A 22040-nucleotide genomic window follows, 5' to 3' on the forward strand; every position below is an offset into this window, starting at 1 on the left:
ATGGCCTTCCAGCATATTCAAAGATTTCCTGCAGGTTGTAATTTTTCTGCATATGGACATATTCAACAGGATATTAACACAATGCTGATACAGTAGGGAATCCTTCCACTCCAAAATGCCACAGCAGATTTCAGGTTTAATTAATTAAAGCCTGGCTGTTCTTCATCATCTGGCTGGTGCTATTATGGTCATATACAAAAAGGTAGTACAACGTTCCTGACTATCTGGTCCTTCTTTGGCTGCTTTATGTAAAAGCAGAAGCCTCCACCCCTGAACCCCACCAAATTGAGTCAAGAAAATGAAAAATAGAGATTAACAGCTTATTGGTTAATTTTCACCATCAGCATCATAACAGAAATTTATATTACCCTGAAAAATCCACAGAGTTCCTTACATATATAAGAGAACAGAAATTCTGGAATTGACTTCCTAATGCTAAAGGGATTAGAAGGCACCCAAATTCAATTTATCAGCATTTGTGTTTGCAGAATTTTCTTCTGTGCCTCACTTGTAGATGAGGACTACTAACTGCAATGTGACAATTCTCAGCAAGATAGCCAGTGAATTAGGTTGCACTGAATCACAAAAACAAGTTAAACTTGTCCATATTGATGACAGACATTTTAAAATTAGGAAGCAGCTGACAAGAGGAAACCCAAAAAGTATACAGTAGTCTGTCCGTAAAACACAATTCACAATGATTAATCAATGAGGCCTAACAACCAGAAGTGGGCAAATAGTAACTCTCTGGAAGTTCTTGAACTATAACTCTTAGAGCCCTTTCCTATTGTAAATATTAGCTGGGTCCAGAGTTAATTTAGGACTGATATATACCTGCCATATGTGCTTCCTGGCCCCTTTGTCTGAAATCTGTAAAAAAATTTCCCTACAGAAATTAGAGTCTACCTTAGTATTCAGAGCAGTGAAGAAAAAGGAAAAAAAGCAGAAAGAAAAAGCAACTAGACCAGTTGGGGCCATTTGTCCTTTAAATTTATGAAAGAAACAAAAAAGATCATGTTAACTAGTTAATTAATTTAAATTAAATCAACTTTGTTTTTGGTTCATAGAGGCTAACATTAGACATTGGCTCAGAAAAAGTTGGCATCAGATTCTGTAGCGTATCTCTGCGCTGAGCATCAGAGATATGCTTCAGATCTTAAGCAATTTGACATCAACATACTTGCATCAAGTGGTTCTCTCTAAATGACTATGGGGAAGGGAGTAGGGGATGTTACAAAATTTCTCTATGACATACTCCTTTTTTATCAAGAAACTACAGAATGATTGCTAGCTCCAAAAAAACCCTGCTCAGTCGAGATACTTTGCAGTTAAAATTAATTTTTTATGGATTTTGAAATTGATAAAGAATCTGCAAACCTTTTCATTACATTCTGATTATCTGTTGTATCTTCATTTAAGGTTTGTTTACTTTTGTTTTTACTTTTTTCAAAGGAAATTCAACAAAGGCATGGTCTGGCCAATTCCATTTCCTCATACTTAATCAAACCTGTCCAGAGGATTACAAAATATCAACTTTTATTGAAGGTATACCAGTGATTTTGTTGTTATTCTCATGATATTTATTTACATACTACATACTAAAGTGATTAGATGCACTGACTTTTTCACTAAAACAGTTTGGGGATATCATATCGTAAAATTTATTGTTTGTTTATATCGGTTATCTTGTTTAGGTCTACCTGTCCTTCTCGCTCTTTTTTTTTTTGGTTTATGTTTCTTCAGCTGCAAGGCCTTTGGCCAACAATCTGTATACAGTACTTATCATACAAGTGATGCAAAATAATATTTAAGTAATACATCATTTACATTAAAATGATAAAGTCACAATGTATGAATCAATAAATAATACTATTTTGCAAAACATTTATTGATATTTTTGCAGTGTTGCTTCATCTTTTCTAATCTTTACAGGAAAGTAGGAAAATGCGTCTGGGGCAGACAGCACAAATCTCAGTATTTCCAATGTACTTAGTATCATTTGCTAGAGCACGTCGTACCTATCCCTTTAGTGCCCCAATTCTTACTCAGATGCTACAGTCTTTTCAAGCAAATACGATATGGATCCAACAGGAATATTAGGATTTCTTCTCTCAAATATTTAGCTGTGAATTACAGGAGAGTGAGGATCATGTTAGGTTAACTGATAGGAATAGAAGAAACTATTGAAAATAAGGAAATGAGCAAGAGGTGCAAAGGGATACGCAGATGCAGATACTCCAACTTCAAAGACTGGGTATCTTTCAAGATGGACTGCAGCTTGGGAAGAGCTGTTGGCCTAATGAATTTAATACTTTTTGTAATGCCTAAATAGGACTTCTCTTTCTTTATTGCCTGTCAAGTTACACTGTTTCTTTAGATCATCTTTGTTTATTTTTATTCTCCCTTTATCATTCCTTTCATTTCCTCATGTATTGCCTCCTCCTTTTACTTCATCTCCATCCTGTGTTGTTATTGCTGTTACTGTTGCTCTTCCTCCTCTTCCTCTAGAAGGATATAGTATGCTTTGGTGTGATAGACTGGTCTGTGTGTACGTGTAAGAGTGTTCTCTATGCAGATGAGGATTGAATAATTTTTAAATGGATTACTTTATTTTTTAAGCAATTTTTATCAGTAATTAATTCAATTCACAATCTTTTATTTTTTTGCTCTGCCATTGCCCTTTTCTTGGAATGTGGCAAGTATAGAATAAAGTACATACATATGTAGAAGAGTATTACATGCAAATATTTATAAGGGGGGATGTCCAGGATGGTGTGGAAGGACCGACTGCCTGGGAAGACTTTGAGCCCTTGTGCTTCTTCCTCCCGCTCCCGTTTTGTCCCTCCCCCCATCATCAGGACAACCCAGCTGCCAATCAAACAGCAGTGCTGGGAGGAGGCAGGGAGGAGGAGGAAGACAAGATGGCTGCCTGGGAGCTCTGCAGCCAAAAGGCTCAAGAAGAAGAGGCTGAATCAACAGAGCCAAAGCCCAGGAGTCCAAGTAACAAGTAAAACTAAAGGATAGACAGCCCTGCTGAGAAAGAGGCAACAGGAAAGGAGGCAACAGCTGAGAAAACTGGGGAGAGAGAAAAGTGTTTATTCCCTTCCCTCAGAGTTGGTATGAGGGAAAAGGTCTTCAAGCCATTTCTCTCAGCTGGAGCCAAGATTCGGAAGAAGAAAAGAGTCAAGAGGCCAAGCCAGGAACAAACAAGCTGAAAAGAGGAAGAAAAAGTAAAGATTTTGACAGAACAGAAATAGAAAACAGAAACTAAAAAAGATAAAAGACACTGAATTCTAGAAAAAGATATATAGCTGTATAAAGAGTGACAATATAGGGATTAAGACAACAGAAATATAGATGTCAGCAATAAACAAATATATTGGAGATATAGAATAGAAACATATGAAAATATAGGGAAATTGGACTTTAAAGAATATTGTATAGATAAAAAGCATATAGAAAATAAATTATTAAAATAGAAAATAGTTTTATTAAGATTAATTTCTGAACTAGTTGAAGATATTTATTAATTTACCATTCCTTTGTGGGGGGGGGATTGTTTGTTTGTTTGTAAACTTTCCTTTTGTGAAATAAAAATTTCCCCCTCAGCCACTGAGGGGAGATACAAAAGCCCAACCAACTGTCCAAATTTCCAGTGTTTTGTGCCTATTGAGTCTGAGTCAATCTGGTTATTGGTGGTTCAAAAAAAGAACCTGCGATAATTGGTGGCAGTGGTGGAATTGCCTCGGATTCAAGGAGACCATTAAGTGCTGTGAATGAAAAGGAAAAAAAGAATGGGCCATTAGAGGGAGAGAATTTGTTCCATGTAGATCTTACATCCTGCAGGCACTGTCCAGCATATTGGCCTTGAACCAGAGCTTATACTAGGCAATTAGAAATGGAAAAGGCTGAGGGTACTGCTGCTCCTTCTGTGGAAGCAGATGTCTGGCCTCAGCCTTAAGCTATGTAAAAGGTAAGTTGGAACAATTAGAAAAGGAGTTAGATCCTGCTTCTTGGACTAATATTATTACAGAAATGCTAAAGCCAAAACAGGAAGAAAGGGCTTGGCTAATCAAGAAAGATAAAGATGATCTGATTTGGATGGAGGCTAAGTGGAAGGTTCGGTTGGAATGGGAAAAGTGTAAGAGGGAGGCATGTAGAGAAGAGTTTAGGGGATTGCTTGATCTAATAAAGGGAGTCCAGGGTCAGAGAGAGATCATTTCCCCTTTAACAGCTGGTCCCAAAAATATAAAAATACCAAAGTTAACAGAGGAGGAAGATACTGAAGCATTTTTTACTATGTTTGAGCAGGTTGCTGCCTTATTTAAATGGCCTGAAGATGAATGGGTGGCCTGGGGCCCTAGTTTAACAGGCAAGGCCTTAAGAGCCTATACCAATCTTCCAGCCAGGGTTGGCAAGCTTAGGTTGACAAGTTGGGGAAGCTAAGCGTTGCACAGGACTGTGTGCATATTTAACCTTTTTCTCTGTATTTTTCCAGTGGATGGCAGGGTTAACTTAGGGTTGCTATCATTCTTTGCTTCAGTTGGAATCAAGACTTACATCCATAGGGGCTTCTATAAGGCTATGTCATCTAAGATTCTTAGAGGGATATTTGGCGTCTTTGACTATTGGGATGACTTTTATTTCCAGTGCCTGGAAAAAAAGCCACTAATCTAGATGTTATATGACATGGCCTCTTAGCCCATTATTTATGCTCTAGGTCTTTATTTACTCTAATAATGTAGAATTCAAGCAACACATCCTTGATATTGACCTTCATGGCAATTAAAATAATCCCCCCAGACTTTCTTGGGGAGGCTTGGGTAAAAGACCATTTATCCCAGTTAGTTACCTAATGTCTTGAGTGTATCACACCAAATGGCCTTCTGACTGGAAATATTTAATTCCTTACCTTCTCAGCCAACAAGGGAACTATAACAACACTCTGCTACACTGATATATCCCTGTGAAATGGGGTTGTTGAGTCAGACAGTTTCATTTTACTACATGGTCCTTTTCACAAAGCTTGGCATTCAGAATTAATAACCCCTTAATTATCAAACTCTTGCAGTTGCTCTAATGAGAGAACTTGCCTTCTCTTTGCTGACATAGTTCCTGAAGTATCTAGGAAGATAATCAAGTATTTCACAATTGCCATCGCTATTAAGAAATTAACAGTTTAAAATTTTCTGTTATTACCTATTAAATGTCTCTATGTTTCTCTTTCCAATACCCCCTAGGATAAGATTAATATTTCTTTTAATTTTAAGATTTCCCCAGTACTAACTACCTATGTGTTTTTCAATTTTATTGAATTAACTATTTTATTTCATCTTATTTTCTTTTATCCTTCTTACTTTTTAGTTATTTGTTTTGTCCTTATACTCAGGCACAGGAAAGGACTTTACCTGTTTCTGCAGTCTTGCATTTTGCATTTCTAAAGCCTATTCTGGTATTTAGCTTTAAGAGAAAGGCTGGCTTTTTTTCCTCTTTCTTCTCTCTTTTTCCTTCTGTGTCATGATTTTTACATGTAAGTTTAGTGGCAAAGAGTGTCGTTTTTCATTGATCGTATGTAAATTGCTCTAAGGATGAGCTGAAAGATGGAGCAGCTATAGAGGACACAAAACAATGCCTGTTCTTCAAATCTGATCTAAACTCAAATTAATTATTATTTTTGGCCTGGTTTTTCTCCATTAAAAACAAAACAAGATATCTAGCAAAGTAGTTTCTATTTTTAAAAATGGGGTCTTCGACAGAAGGACACTTAAATCTGTGGATATGAAGTTCTAAATATAAGAATAAAAACCACAAGTCTCTCCCTGGCACCAAGAGGAAGATAATACCATTACAGACTGTCTAAGAGGCAGTTTTATAGGTGATTTTTAAAGAATGGATTGATGCTTAGGTAGTTCATTCACAGTCAGGAAAATGGTGAGAACACTAAATGGCTAATACTAAGAAAGCTGGTTGAAGTACTGAATATCTAGTACTAAGACTATTTTCCATTGGGACCACATTTGTAAGTGAATTGACCTGACCAATTGACCAATATCAACTGGAATACAGTTCTTTCAACTGTATTCTTCAAATTTGGCAACGCAAAGTAATTTAAGCCATTAGTCTTTTCCTAAAATCAAGTTTAACTTTAATTTTTGATAAGGTTGCAAATGTGCGTATGTTCATGATTTCATTATCAACTCATATCCTGCAAATGAACTGATTGGCTATGGTCAAAAGGAAACTTATCCAGGGTCAGGGTTTTTTCTTACTTACTTACTTACTTACTGTTACACTTGTATGCCACCCATCTCCCCCAACAGGTGACTCTGGGCGGCTCACAATAACAAAAAGGAAAAAACACCAATCCCTCCAACAATGGCTTTTTTTTTTTTATTTATGCATTCCCCCCCCAGGAACTTTTAACATGCTGTGAAGAAGGAAAAGGAGAGCTCAAGGATGGTTTGGAAGTGATGCTCAGTGTCCCTAAGAAAGCCAATGATGCGATGCACGTAAGCATGCTGGAAGGTAGGTAATTGTTAATATTGGGGAAGAGAATGGGCAGGGATAGGACAGGTTGTAGATACAGGGCGTCAGGAATGTCCATGTGATGAACTGTATCACACACTCTTAGGGCTTTCTTTAAAAATGCCTAAGTGTGCACTTACACATATCTAGTTGTTAATCTTTGCCCATTTTAATGGGTACCTGATTCTTCCTTGGGCACTAATTTCCTATTTCTATTCTCCCTCATTGCATGACATATTTTATGGAGCTCTAATTCATTGTGGGAATTTACATCCAAACGTTAAAGAATTGTTATTCCCTCACCATAATTTTGACTCTCATCTGGATGCGGATTCCAAGTGGGTTCTCTGATATACTGAAACAGATGGTTTCTCCATCTAGCTCAGTACTATCTAGCCATGGCTGAGCATGAGCATTTATGTTATAAGGTGATTTTTCATTTTTGTTTTTCTTTGTTTTTATTACAGGATTTGATGAAAATTTGGATGTTCAGGGAGAACTGATTCTTCAAGATTCATTCCAAGTATGGGACCCCAAATCTCTCATCCGGAAGGGCCGTGAGAGACATTTGTTTCTTTTTGAAATCTCTCTAGTTTTCAGCAAAGAAATAAAAGATTCTACAGGACACACAAAATATGTTTACAAGAACAAATTACTGGTAAGTCTGCAAGGATGAATATCCTTATGGGCTTCAGGATCTTTACTATGTAGGGGGTGGGAAATAATAAAATTATCTGTTTGGCGCTACATGTTCATACACTATGTTGACTACCTTTATTCTACTTTACCAAAGTAGCAGTGGTCAATGGATACATGAAAAAGCTTTAAAAAATTACTTTTTATGATTCAGTTCATTGTACAAGAATGTAATATGCCATTAGATGTGAGCTCACTCAGAGCTTCATTCTAAAATTCATGAACATATTAGTTTCAGCCATCACTCTTTCCTTACAGACCTCAGAACTGGGAGTAACAGAGCACGTGGAAGGAGATCCATGCAAGTTTGCCTTGTGGTCTGGACGGACTCCCTCCTCAGATAACAAAACAGTACTAAAAGTGAGTCTCCAGAATTATTTTCCTTTGTCTGCAATGCTTTTTACATTTTTCCTCATTAGAAGCATCCAGGTCAATAATCACAACCTGGGTCCTTTCCCCATTCAACTGAACTCATACAGAAACACATTTCAGAACTTGCTACTCAGTATAACAAGACATGAAACTGGAAGGTGAGACAAGTGCATATAATAGATATAGAAGGTGAGGCCAATATGCATGGCTTACATACACATGCCATACATGTATATGCAATGTCAGCTTCACTTCATACATCTGTGGTTTCTAGTCTATAGAACATAATGCTATTTGAGTGCCATTAGTCAATCCTTTTTGATAGTTACCACATATAAACTAAAGATGGAAAATCAAATTCACGGTGTAGAGCATAGAATGCATTTGTTCAATGTGCAACAAACATTCTATATTTCAGGCACCAAAGCCTATATACAGTATATAATATATAGTATATACACCATATAGTAGGAAGTAACCTTCAGCTGCTGATTTGCCCCCACTCCCAAGGCTATCTTCAGCAAGGATTCAGGTTTTATTCTTGGTCTTACTCTAGTGCCTTTCTTTGTTTGAATTTAGTTTAACTGGCTATAAGTCTGATAATGATCATGGTTATTTACTCAGGTCAAGATCTGCCATGGTCCTATATATAAGCCTCAGATTCCCATTTTTGTGCAATTTGCAGTAGAGGTTTTTAGAAGTAGTTTTTTTAAAAAATAATTCACTAAGGGAAGGCCTCATTAAAGCATTGAACATTATAATGTACAGTCAGATATATATTGGAAGGAAATTATCCTAAGCTTCATTAGATTAGAATGAAATGGTCTGTTGTTTTAATACAATGTGAAGCAAACAACACTGTTTACTACTTACTGCTTGTAGCAGAAGTTACTTGATGGAAATGCTCTTTATAATCACTTATTTCTTTAAATATTATCATGTGACAATAGCTTTCTTAGCTCTAATTATTTTTTTTAGCAAACAGTCATTTCACAGAGCTCCTTCATTGTAGAGGCTTTGTTTGAGAAACTGTAGCAATAGAAGAGCAACAATATACAATACCTATATTATCCTTTTATTACACTTACTTGCCTTTCTTTTACTAGCAGTGTACTTTTGGCACATGAACTTTTTGCTTATCTAGGCAAACTGTTCTATAATGTAGGCAAATGGATGAAAGGAACTTTTGAAAAGAAGCAAACTACAGGCCCCTCCTTGAGAAATACTGTAATTCTATCTTCTGCCTTTTCTGTTCAAATGTGTAGGCAACGAGTATTGAAACTAAACAAGAATGGATTAAAAACATTCGAGAAGTGATACAGGAAAGAATTATACATTTAAAAGGAGCTTTGAAAGAACCAATCCAGCTTCCCAAAACCCCAGCAAAGCAAAGAAACAACAGTAAGAGGTAATCTTAATCATCCTATGAATGCTCTATGTCAAACAACTGTTTTGCCACAGAAAGCCTGGGTCCACACTTTAAATTCAGTCTGGATTTAAACCATAGTTTGATAAATAAAACATCATAGGTAGATCCATATACCATGCTATGTTAGAAAAAAAACAAATCACACCATAGCTTTAGTGTTAAGTGCGAAATAACCAGTGTGTTTCTGTAGATTAATCAATTGTATAGAAATTGTATTTATTCTGTTGAATTTATAAACCTCCTCTATAAGAATTAGCATATATCACTTTGTAGACTAAGCCTAGACTTCCTGAGCAATGCTGCTTCCCTCCAGCTTTCAAATCCAGAATTAAAAAGGGAGTAATAAAGGAAGGACAGTGCCAAAGAACTGCTCCCAGTTCTTCCTACTCTACATCGGCTTTTGTCAAAGCTAATTGTTGACCAGAATGTTACAGTGTCAATCTTCTTAGCCTGGATTATGGTTTATATTGCCCCTTTGCAGCTGTGGGAAAAATATGGCCTAATTTCAGCCCCAAATAGGATGCCAGCAAGAATATACAAATTTATTATTTTTCCAAGTTGTATCCTAACTTTTTATTCAAATGAATGCTCAGGCTAGCAATAACTAAAATGCAATGTACAGAATGCAAAAATAAACAAAACAGATCAGTGTTAACATTGCGGGCATGATAATTTTATCAGTATTAGGTCATCTATTGGGATAAGAAAGACAAAGGTGGTTTGACTTGTGCTAGCCATATAATTTCTTTATATAATACAGACCCAAAAAAGGGCTATTCTTAATAAGTAGAAGTGTACAGATCAATGTGACACTAACTTTAATATCTACTGCAAAGATTAATAGCACGTATTTACTTCCATGAGAAAATATTTAAGTGGGAAGTGAGATTTCTCTGCAGATAGACACTGCTTTTTATGGGAAAAGAGAAAGCATATGAGGACTGTAAGAGAGGACCCATCACCAAGTAGAAGGGAAAGACCTACAGGAGAGAAAATGTGTGCTTCCTAAAAAACATATCACAATGATGGGACATGCCTGTGAATCATCCTTTGTATATATAAATTTAACTTATTTCTCTGAGCTATGTTTTAGACAATGTAGTATAACCTTAAATAAATTACTTCAAAAGGTATATTAGTGAAATTAGATTTTTGCTTATAAAAATGATGTGTTTAGTGAGGTGATAAGTTTAATCTCTCCATGATTATTATGAAAGATATCTGAAACATTAATGGAAAAAATATTTTTGTCTAATATAGGTTCTAAAGTACTCAAAGAATTGGTGGCCAAATGTATCAGCACTTGGATTTGATCCAGATTATGTAATTTGTTTTGGTGGGAGTAAAGTGATGTTAAAGCCATGGCCCATGAGTACTTACACATGAGTAGATGCTGACCTTCCCTAGATACCAGTGTATTAACAGCCCTGTATTGGAAACCAACAAGAAGAACTGCTTTAGGTTATTGATAACATATTTTACAAGATTCATGTTCCCTAATGAAAAAAAAATGGGTTCTAGCATTGATGTTGCTTGCAACAGCATCCTATAAAGAGAGATTGGAATGAAAGGTGATACATATTCCACACTCTTTCAAATTATAGCAAATATTTAAAAAGAAGAATAAATTTGTTTGCACATATTTTATACTTTTCAAAATTTGACAACCTCATAATTTAAACCACAAAAAATGTGAGAACTGAGAAACTGACATCAGTTTTGCAAAGCAGCTAGACTATAATTTAGATGGCTGGGTTTGGTTAAATGAGAAATCCAAGCAGAACAGAATTGGCCTGCCACATTCATTATGGAGCTATTTTGAGATATGTTGCTGTCACTATACAAACCTGGAATAGTCAGTTTTAAAGAGCAAAAGTAGTTATTATGTACTAACCTCATGATAGGGATGACATCAGCATTCTAAATTATAGACTAAGTCGTAACACATGTGTGATCAGCTGAACAACTTCTTCTTCACACTGTGCCTGAGCAATTTTCAAATTCATTCACGAAATTTCTTCTTGTTTTTTCCCTGTAGAGAGGGAGGAGAAGATGCTGACAGCCAAGGGGACGGGAGTAGTCAGCCTGACACAATTTCAATTGCATCCAGAACTTCTCAGAATACAGTAGACAGTGACAAGGTAGGATTTATTCTTGAAAATCTAGCACCTCTAAAATACAGAACAGCAAATGAGAAACAAAAATTAAGTGGCATTTCTTCATAGAAGTGGGTGCACTGCATTAGATTTAGTAAAAATGGCTGAGAAATGAAATCATAGATTGTGTTATATGTCAACTGTTATATGCAGTACATATATCTTGTTAAGTGGCTGTGTATTCCACTTACTACAACTATAGGCATCCTGGAAAAGTCCAGTTATGCATAAATTGAAACCATGGGTAATTTGTATTTAAGGGGACACAGTGTTTTTTAAATAATACCTTTAAGAGAACAACCAAGATTCTGTGTGATGCGTTTGCCAGCCTTCACAGTGGAAGATGCTCAAGTGTCTTTCAGGTTTTATTGTTCATGGAGCGCATACTGCTCCTGATCAAAGATAAGAGATAGGGCAGGAAGGATGGCAGAAAAAGAACAGAGAGGCATGGGCAAATTAGGAGGGCCAATCTGACTTCAGAGAGCTTTTGTTTTGTTTGTTTGAGTAAAGCTACCAGTTGCCCCCTGGAACTGTTTGCTATTTTTGTTTGGCTTTAAAGGTATGAATATTGGACTGCAGATGCTATGCATGCTGAAGATTTGTGCTATGGTATCCTCATTTACATTTTAAGAAAGCAGATTTCAGAAAACACAGCACAGTTGTGTGTGTGTATTCATATTTGCTGCAAGCCCAGAAACGCAAAGCTTTCCAGAGAAAATTGGAGGGGGTGACGGGAGATTGACAAAGAATTTGGGCTACCCAGCTCCAGGAGTAGAGCATAGGACAGATGGACTACAAGCCTTTTGGGACTAATATTCAAGGAGGCAGACAATGCAGTTATGAAAACTGGTACACATTTTAAAATATTGGGCCCAAGGTGTAAAGTCTAAATTGCATCATGGAATGATTAAGAAACTGTTTGAAAGAACTAGAAGGCAAGAATTTTCTATGCTATAATTGGTTTTTTTCTCCCCTCTATGACACAGCTAAATTTTCATGTTTCAGGTTAAATTTTCATTTGATATCTGGTTTGATTTTGGTTTCAAAAGGAGCGGTAGTATGTGTGTGTGTGTGTGTGTGTGTGTGTGCATGTGTATAATTGTTTGAATAAATATTCTGTGTGTGGGATATTTGGAAATGGCTTTGACAATGATAATGATGATCCGTATTCTCAATTTGGAGAACCAGTCTGGAAAACAGGAATAAATCTTAAATGAGTAACTTATATAGGATTTCTAAATTACACAAATAATGTTTGCCTTAAAGATATATGCCAGTATACAGTAATTGGTTTCCTTCCCAAATAAAGTGTGAATGGCATTACCCTTTGTAATCAATAGGCTCAGCAAATACATTGGTCAGATGTAATCGGAAAGTTTCTTGTTTTTACTTATTTTGAGACCATTCTTGTATCTGTTTTGTTTTCATGATTAGAGATAAGCGATCTCATTAATTATGTTAGTTGCACAATACTTTCATTTAAGAGAAAGTCCAGATTTTAGAGAATCACTGCCAGTGGCACCTGCAGGGAAGGTCAAAACAAGTAAGCTGCAGCAGGATCATAATCCTGGCCCTTTCTATGTGCATGCAAAAGGGACAAGGCTTAGACTATCATCTTACCTGTTTTCACCCCCTCTGCATATGCTACAGTCACAGCCAAAGGATGTGGAGTCCTTGGGGTTCTCTGAGCTTCGTTCTTTTCTTGCAAACATTTCATTACCCAGCTAGGTAACATCTTCAGTGCTAAAATGGGATGGGGTTTGCAAGAACGTTTGCAAGAAAAGAACCAAGCTCAGAGAACCCCAAAGACTCCACGGTTCAACCCTGAGCTACACATATTCGCCTCTATTGGAGCCAAAGCATGCTATCTTGATTTGTGCAAATGCCAGATATGATAAGTAAAGCAATTGGTTTATTCCTATCCCTTTGCTGCTATCCATCTTCAGCACATCACAACCAATAGGGAAAACATCTATCATTCAGGATGCTGCAACAAGAATAGATTTTGCCTCTGTGATTTTCCATTTATACTTCCGCAATCAATACCTCAGTTGTCAGGCAACATACTGATACGACTGTAAATCTTGACTTTCCAGACACTTAACCCCTCATTCAGGAATTGGCTTACTGGCAGAAGGCTCACAGAAACAGCAAGGCAAGATTAGCCTCTTTATTAGAAACAAGAATGAAACAATATAGTCACTATATTTGCCCACTGCAACATACAGAAATCAAATTCGTATGCAAGTCTGTGCTCCAAGGTTTAAATTCTAGACTTTTCCCTCTTGCCTTTCTAAGGCAGTGGGAACTTGGCCACTATAACAGTTCTCTCTAGCATGGAAATTACTTGTTCTTGCCTCACGAGCTTCATTTTTATTCCAGCATGTTTCTATTTTGCAGTAATATAATTTTTAGTACAATGATTTCCTTAGTGTTCCTTTGGATTCCCTGGTGTGGTGACATTCAAATTGTTCACTGGGACCAGCACATGTACCTACATATAGCACAACATGATATATGCTCATCACCATGTGCCTCCTCTACATGGCTACTTTCCTTAGTGACCCCCTGCAAAAGCTGTAGAGGTAGTGAAAGCAATGGGAAACTTGTAAATTTAAATAATGATCAGTCATAACTACACAATAGTGCTACACCATTCTAGCTTGCATGCGGTTAACACTTCCAATTACCATTCTCAAACTGTTCAACTCCATGGTTTTTTCCAGCCCACTTTCCATAGACTGAGATCATCATAGCAGTTCTGTAATTAAAATTCTAGGCTACACTATTCTTTCTGTGCTGAGTAAGTTTAAAGTATCAAATAGGAATGGATGAATTTGTTTGCTTTCTATTATACTTAACTTTTTCAAGCAAAAGTTCATTTTGTCTCGTTTTGCAGCAGTTTCTCATTTCTTTCTGTCTGTATGAAATCCTGAATGTTTTTATGTGTGCATATTAAAGTACATTGAAATTGGTGCTCCTTTCGATACACACTTTCCTATATAATAACATCCTCAATATGTACATTTTAATTTATCTTTATTTTTTATGTTTTATTGATTTTATTGTAATTTCTTTGATTGTTGTGATCCACCCAGAGTTATTGAGAGTCAGGTGGCATACAAGTGTAATAAATTATTATTATTATTAGTGTAATATTTTCCTAATATATACATTTTTTATCAAGTCCCTGCATTGTGAAATTCAGAGAAGTGCAAAACTATAAAGATAATTATAATCTGGTTATATATTCATTCAGGAAGTACAAATTAGATCGGGTCTTATTAAAATCAAATGAATTTCTCTTTCATCTCTATGTAAGAAGAGATGTATTGGGTTCCATTTCTGGAATCCATTAAATATCACTAGAATGAGCTATAGAATAATGGTCTGTAAAAAAAGGGGGGAAGATTAAAATACTTCAGATTCTTAAACTATTAATCTGAAGCAGCAGGAAGTCATTTCTTCACATTTACTTAGCAGAGAGTTAGAATGGGCGTGAGCAAGAATAAACTCTCCTGTTGCTATTGAGTTTTCACCATTTATAAAAGCAAATATTCCACAGCATGAGCCAGAAGTATAAATTTAGATTACCTCCATCTGCTTTTAAACAGAGTTTAACCAGCAGCTTCCTGCATGTGCAATGCAACCTGATGACCCCCCAGTTCACCCACATAAAACTACCCATGTGATTTTCCCCCATCTCCCAGCATGTGTTTCAATTGACTAAGATGCATGAAAGGGTTGATCTTCAAAGCACTTGCCTGGGTGGAAAGAGATATATACAAATGAATCAAGAATACAGCAATTTGATACTTGCTTCCTACACTCAAGACTATGAGAAATACTGTTGACAGTACATATGTGAATCGTAACATCGGGGGTTCTTTTTCTATATCCTTTCCCCATCTTTTAAAAAGTCAGAGGTGTGCCCAATAGTTATGAGGATAGGGAAAAGTTGTAGGAGAGCATGCTGAATCTTTTATTTGTGTTATTCAACTGCTATTCCTTCTGTATTCCTGCAGATCATAATAAGGTCAAGACTAACAATATGGGATTTTATCCTGTAGCTAGATTCATGCTGTGAATAGTTTGCAGAATACATTTCAATAGAGCATGAGAGAGGAGAGGGCAAGTGCAGGGGTCTGTTCTGCAGAAACAGAGATAACAAGGTACAGAGGATGCAATGGCAGTTGAGAAGGAGCCACTTAAGATACTGATGCATTATATCCTCTCCCAGCCCCATTTATTCAACTAGCCGCCCAACAATTTTAAAGATGATACTTCTGAACCTGAGATTGGTTAATAGAAACACGGCTTCTGAAAGGAACCAGAATCACTAAAGGGAGAATATAAAAACCTCACAAATATGAATACCAGGTATTAAGCACAATGATAGGCTTGCCTCTGAGAACAAAAAGATGGAATCTTTGTTGTCCTTTTTTTTTAAGAATAATTTTATTGAGGATTATATTAAACAAGTAAAACTAATAAAACAACCTAATACAGAACTACATCAATGTAATATATTTTAAAAAGTGCAGAGAAAAAAGAAAAGAAAAAAGGAAGAAAAAAATAGAAAAAGAAACTTCCCCCTTCATCCCCAGTAAGTATAGGCAACATTAACAATTTATCACTGTCTCTTAAAATACAACCAAGTACATTTTCATTCCATACCTCACCCATCTTCTATAAGCCCATCTTTAAATCTTCAGCTCTCCTTATTTAATCAGCAAAAGCCAGTAAGGGTTATCAGAAATAACTTAAATATTTATATCTCCATTTCCATTTAAACAATGGAAATGGAGATATAAATAATCAAAATCCAATCCCAATTTAAAAAAATTAAACATTACTAAAAATAATCATCATCATCTAGTCCCAATCAAAAAAGCCATTAAACATTACCAGAAATAGTAACCCATTATTTTTATATCAAAAATAATAACATAAATATTACAAATTAATCCATTACACCAATGAAACATTACCAAAAACAACTATCATCATCCAATCTGAATTTTAAAAAACCTATTAAACATCACCACAGATATAAACCCATTATTTTAACCATAATCAAATAAACCAATTTTGTATTTTTTCTTCTTCCATCCATCTTTAAGTCCCATAAATAAAGTTCTAACATCTGCTTTCTCATACTCTGTCTCTTGTCTTGAAATTCTTGTCATCTTTATCAAAGTCCTTTTGTAATTCCAGTGTAGTAACTCCAGTAGATCCCTTATATTCCAATATAAGAAAATAATCCATATCACTCTTTTGATTTATTTGTATATCTTTTTTAATGTTTAAGTCATCATTCATTTTCATTTGTAAATCCAATATCTCCATCTCTTTCCTATGAGTTGTAATTTTTAAATCCACCTTAAAGTCCATTTCAGTTTTATTCAGTTGAGCTTGTTCCTCTTCACTAATACTTGTTGGTTCCATTATAGAGTTAAATAGCTCGAAAACCCCTTGGACCGAAACATCAAACTTCTATATACTACTAAAACTCTCATGTCTGTAACCTTCAACTGGATGAAACAGTGCATCATAGGGCAGCAATTTTTGAAGCAAGGTACCTCAAATGGGCTAACTTACAGAACACGTCCAAAATCTGGGACCCATGACTCCTGTGGGATTGAAATTTGGGAAATTTGTGGCTGCTTCAGCATTGCTGCACTGCCACACCAGAATAGTGAGCCCAGGTCACATGATCATCATGGGCATATCCCTGACCTCTTTCCCGCCTCTCTCTGTCCACTGCGCTCAACCAGCTGGTGGCAAGGCCCAACAGGAGAGCAGCAATTGGCTGCTTTGGAAATGAGGCAGAAATCTGAAATCTTTTAACAATGGTAGGTGTTGAGGGAAGGATGCGGGACTGACTTGGATGCCTGCTGGTGAGGTAGGGCTGTCACTGGGGGGCAACAGGTGAGCCCTCTTCTTTCCTTGAGAGAGGAGGCCCTTGGGAACACACCAGAATGGGGAGTGGAGGTGCAGTTTTCCTTGTGGTCCGCAGCTCCCTTTGTTTCACCTTCCCCCAGCAAAGTGGGAAGTAGTTCTGTGGGTCAGCCTAGGAGGAGGAGGAGGCTTAACCAGGGCTCTCCTGAGAGTCATGATGGGAGGGCAAATGGCGCAAGCCTATATTATATGTGGGAAGGAAGGAAGGAAGGAAGGAAGGAAGGAAGGAAGGAAGGAAGGAAGGAAGGAAGGAAGGAAGGAAGGAAGGAAGGAAGGAAGTGGGTAGGTAGGTAGGTAGGTTGGTTGGTTGGTTGGTTGGTTGGTTGGTTGGCTGGTTTCTGACACTCCCCACTATCTTCCCACAAGCAAAGTCAATGGGGAAGCTGGCAGCAAGTTGTAAGGTGCTCACACTCCCACTGCTTTTTTGCTCTTGGTCATTGTGTTTCTCTGTTTATAAGGAAATATCCCTGAAACAATGGGTCACGGTTGCCTAGTTTCCTTTAAAGTAGCCATCTGATGCCCTCTAGTGTCTAACCTTTAAAGTCTTATCAGCTCAAAATATAAACAAGAAAACTTTTCCCACGAGAGAGGATCCTTTTAATTAACTCCATAGTCTTTCTTTAATTCAAATTCATCTGAACCCTTAATCTATTTAAAAACTTTCCAAAATCAGCACTATAATCACCCATTTGCTATAGATTGCAAAAAAGGAAATTCTTACAAAACTTTAAACATGTAACTTTCTTTCTTTCTAAATGGATTGAAGAGAAACCCAGCAAATACCAGACTTGCGTTTCTGAAGGTTTTTCAATCTTAAACAATAAAAGAAAAATAAACTCCAAAGTGATTAAAAATATGAAGTGTGGTCAAACTTTGAGTCCATAAAATGCTACATTAATGGCTCTGAGCACAATGGAATCCTGCGACTCCCAGCTGATTGCAAGAAACCACAAAAACATCATTCTGACATCACCAAAAAAAAAAAAAAGCTGTCCAGAGTACATATTGGTAATCGCAAGATCTCTCCTTGCTCCGGAGAGAATTTTCTGCAGTCTGGATCCAGCATCCATCTGCCTTTTCAGCTGTAATGTCTCCCGTGATCCATGTAGCATCAATTCTCCATTCCTCACCAGAAGTGACTCTGAATCTTTGAGGTCCACATGGATTCTTATCTTCCTATTCAGACACTCTGTCCATATCTGCAGTGAAAACTTGGGAGAGGATTGGAATTTTGTTCACATACTGTCCATCCTGATAACAGTCTCCATGCCCAAAAAGACAAAAATACTACTGAGGATTCTGCAGCTTGTAGATCTGCAGCAACCACTTTTAGATTTGTTGCTGTTTTTAGCTTAGTTGTTTGTTGCTGTTTTTAGCTTAGTTGTTTGATTTATATTTTGAATTTTCCCCTATGGATTTACATTGTTCTGTAAGTTGTTTTAGGAGGCCTTTGCTCTTAAAGATGGCTAATGTATTCCTAATAAATACATAAAAGCTTAGCAGCCACTTTGTCACCATTATACAAAGTACATTTGGGAAAGGGAGGCTCTGAATCTGACACCACACTCTTCCTAAATTTACAACAGACTTGTTACTAGAACTAGTACAACTTTGCAGTAGCAAAACACAATCAAAAGTTCGGAAGGGGGATAGGTAATTGGGAATTGTTGAAAGCAAGTGGCTGTCTCTTTCATCTTTGATTTTCAAAGAATGCTGTTTGAAGGTAGTTAAGTTGATGACTTCTAAAACAATAATAGACTTCTAAAGCAATTAATAATATTAAATTAAAAAAAGATTTAACAAGCTTAGGAAAGCATGCAAACCATGACATCTGGAATTCTTTCCAACTCCTTAAAAAGTTCTCTGCTCCAGTTTACAGGAAGAGGGGAAGGATCTTAGAAAAGAGGAGTCAGCAAGCCAGGCTGCTACCACCCTGCCTCTTTGATACCGATGCATTTGCAGAATTCATGATTTCTTTTCAAACTCAGGGGGGGGTTTTTTTGGTTGGTTTCTCCCCTCACACCAAATCTGGTCTTGCTGACAGATAGATGGACAGAACCCCTTAACAAATTTCTTTTCCAACATTCCATTGGATCAGAAATAATAAAAACCAAATGCAAACCAAAACAATGAAAAATTTAAGCTCATAAACTATTGAGAGTTGTTCTGGAATGTGATGGTATAGAAACATCATAAATAAAATTAAATTAAAAAAATAAATAAAACCAGTTCCTACTCTGTCCAGATGTTTGCTAAAATGAGCTTGTGATTTGCACACAATTTGTACACAATTCAAAGTTTATGACTGATAATTTGCTTGCTTATTTTATAAAACAAGAAGCTGCAAGTTAATTCATATAGAATGAATAACTGAAATGCTTGAATATCTTATACAAGACCCCTTAACTGTTACATTCATTTATGTCCCAATATTTGATATCACTGGCAAAGAAAATAATAATTACAGATATTTAGACATTCCATTTGCATAGATGGAGAGTGCCCCAACAATTATTAATATTATTTAGCAGAGTAGCATAGCAGTTATCTTATAGTTGCTCAATAAGAAGTTACCATCCAAGACCAGAGTGATGTCATTATGTTTAACTTCAATCAGTTCTGAAAAGGTGTAGTCCTTACTAATTAATTCTAAGAATCCTTGTCAATAAATTCAGTCAATTATTTTCTATTGTAGGTATCCATGTATCTCATTTATTTTATCATCTGGGACATGTTTTGATTACTTTGTAGAATGTATTGCAAATTACATTCTTGGAAGAAGGGTATTATTCTTGAGTGAAATATATCCCTGCCTCATTACTTAACAAATGTATTGGTTGATTGAAAAATTCACCAAATCAGGATTTAGGCAGTTCAGTATAACAAGGATGGGTAATTTTGGTCAATGGTCAAAATACTGAAAGTATCAAGCTTCTTGGGGGAAAGTGGCCATGATGTAATGGAGTCCAAGATTACTAAGAAAAGAAAATCTTGAGAGGTGTTAATGGCATACCTTTAAAAGGTCAATAACAATTACTGTGATTTTTCTTCCTAAAAGGCAGAATTTTGGATTATATGATCTACAGGGTTAAGGCTTTGTGGGCATGGCTATATCTTCAGTATAAACCATAAAAAAAGATGTTATAATAACTACCATCTGATGTTAACTTGGTCTATTCCATGTCTTAACCACCATAAAAACCTAGTTCCCACATAGCTATGTTAACTCATCCGTCTGCCCAGGTACCATATTAATCTATCTTTAAGAAGAAGATTGAATGAAAGATTCTAAACAAAGCTATGTGGAGGGAAATATTAAATATACGTGTAGTAAATACACTTCTTTTGCCAGGGCAGCTGATCTTATGGGCAAATTTAAAATAGACTTTCTAATGTTAGAATAATATTGCTATATTTACAGGTTTTAAATCAGAACACTGTAATTAGAAAGATATTATTATGATTATTACTTTGAATAGGTCACTCTGTTCTTATCAATGAGCTGGTCATTTTGTCCTTTTTCATGGTGTTTGTGTCTTTTTATAACACTTTTCTTCTGTACCTATGCAAGCTATACTTATTTACCAAGTGAAGATAACACTGCATAGGTCTGAGAATAAAATCTGATGAATGGTACTTTAATTCATGAACTCTAAACCATCACAATCTATTAGTCCATGTGACCAAAAAAAAAAAAGAAAGAAAAGAAAAGTTTGATATTTATGAGACTTACCTGTTACCTCAGTATAGGTAGATTCTAGATAATATACAGATTAGTGTTATAGTGTTATAATTTATAATAACACTATTATAGTATAATGAACAATAATAATACAATCATAAAAGTATTCTGGTGGCAGTGCTCTGCTGCTATAAAAAGGATTGGAATATCGTTGATGATGACAGCAATGATAATTCTAAGTGAGGTGGTGACCATTGCATGACATTATTTTCCTTGAGATCTTTGATGATTGTGAGATCTCTAGTTGCCTTTAACATTATGACACACTTTATGTAATTACATATGTCTCCTGTGAGAGGAAATACCTTTGGTTGCTTATGTCAGGGTCCTCACCCTCATTTCAGGTCCTAAAAACTAAAAGACTACACCAAGAAACCTGCCCACTATTCCTTAGTGGCTATTTTCTTCTGATTCTCCAACCCTCCCCTGAAGCCAGTCTGATAAGAGATGCCTCTCTTTCCATGATGGAAGCCAAAGAGTAAACTGAAGCTGCTCCTTTCCTTTCAAAAGCTCGCTTGAGAGGGAGAAACATTCCTGCTCCTAATAATTACGCAGTACATGTGATCTTGCTGTAGGCAGAGTGGTGTCTCTGGAACCCTAGTTCCTAGCACAGAAGTTGCAGAGGTGGTACAAAGTCTCTGTTCAGAAAGGAAAGTGTGATAGTAAATTGCAGGAAATAAATCATATGGCAAACCTATAAAACTTCATTAGGCAATCACACTAGGGAGGGGAGGGAGAGAAACAAGAAAAGGAATAGAAACCTTTTCAGTTTTGCCTTCAGCTCAAAGGAGCTGCCGCCAACAAAGAAGCAGAATGTTAAAGTGGATCGGTTTGAAGCAATCAAAACAGATCAAGAGAGTGAGTATGACCTGAACCCCCTCCTTTTTCTTCATACCTCACATAAAAAGCTCATTCGTGGCATGGTCAGACACTAAATTAGCTATTAAGTCTCAGTCAGAAAAAACAGTGTTGCAATTCATTGGTTTGACTAGAAGAGGGGCATATAGTTTATTTTCTCTCTGTTGAAAATTTTTTTTTGTTTGTATTTACAACTTCGTATGTGAACGTTTGATTTTTAACTGGAAGAGTACTTGTGAAAATGAAATAGACTACTAGAGTATTTGTATTCCTGCAGGAAAAGTTTAAGAAGCAGTTCTGT

The 22040-nt window shown here is 36.3% G+C and overlaps 1 protein-coding gene across 3 annotated transcripts in view; it reads left to right on the top strand.

Annotated features, from left to right (window-relative positions):
• The window catches only part of KALRN (kalirin RhoGEF kinase), a 543871-nt gene that overhangs the window by 399244 nt on the left and 122587 nt on the right, over window positions 1-22040 (top strand). For all 3 annotated transcript variants that reach the window (XM_088146453.1, XM_088146450.1, XM_088146449.1), the window contains exons 28-33: window positions 1453-1545; window positions 6414-6525; window positions 6993-7183; window positions 7480-7581; window positions 8859-9001; window positions 11061-11163. In XM_088146453.1, the coding sequence (XP_088002579.1) occupies window positions 1453-1545; window positions 6414-6525; window positions 6993-7183; window positions 7480-7581; window positions 8859-9001; window positions 11061-11163 (744 nt within the window). The remainder of the gene's footprint in view (window positions 1-1452; window positions 1546-6413; window positions 6526-6992; window positions 7184-7479; window positions 7582-8858; window positions 9002-11060; window positions 11164-22040) is intronic.

This window comes from Python bivittatus, unplaced genomic scaffold (assembly GCF_059951505.1).
Source record: "Python bivittatus isolate LINGU-HERP-01145 unplaced genomic scaffold, Pbiv_v1 ctg000480_np1212, whole genome shotgun sequence".
NCBI lineage: Eukaryota > Metazoa > Chordata > Lepidosauria > Squamata > Pythonidae > Python > Python bivittatus.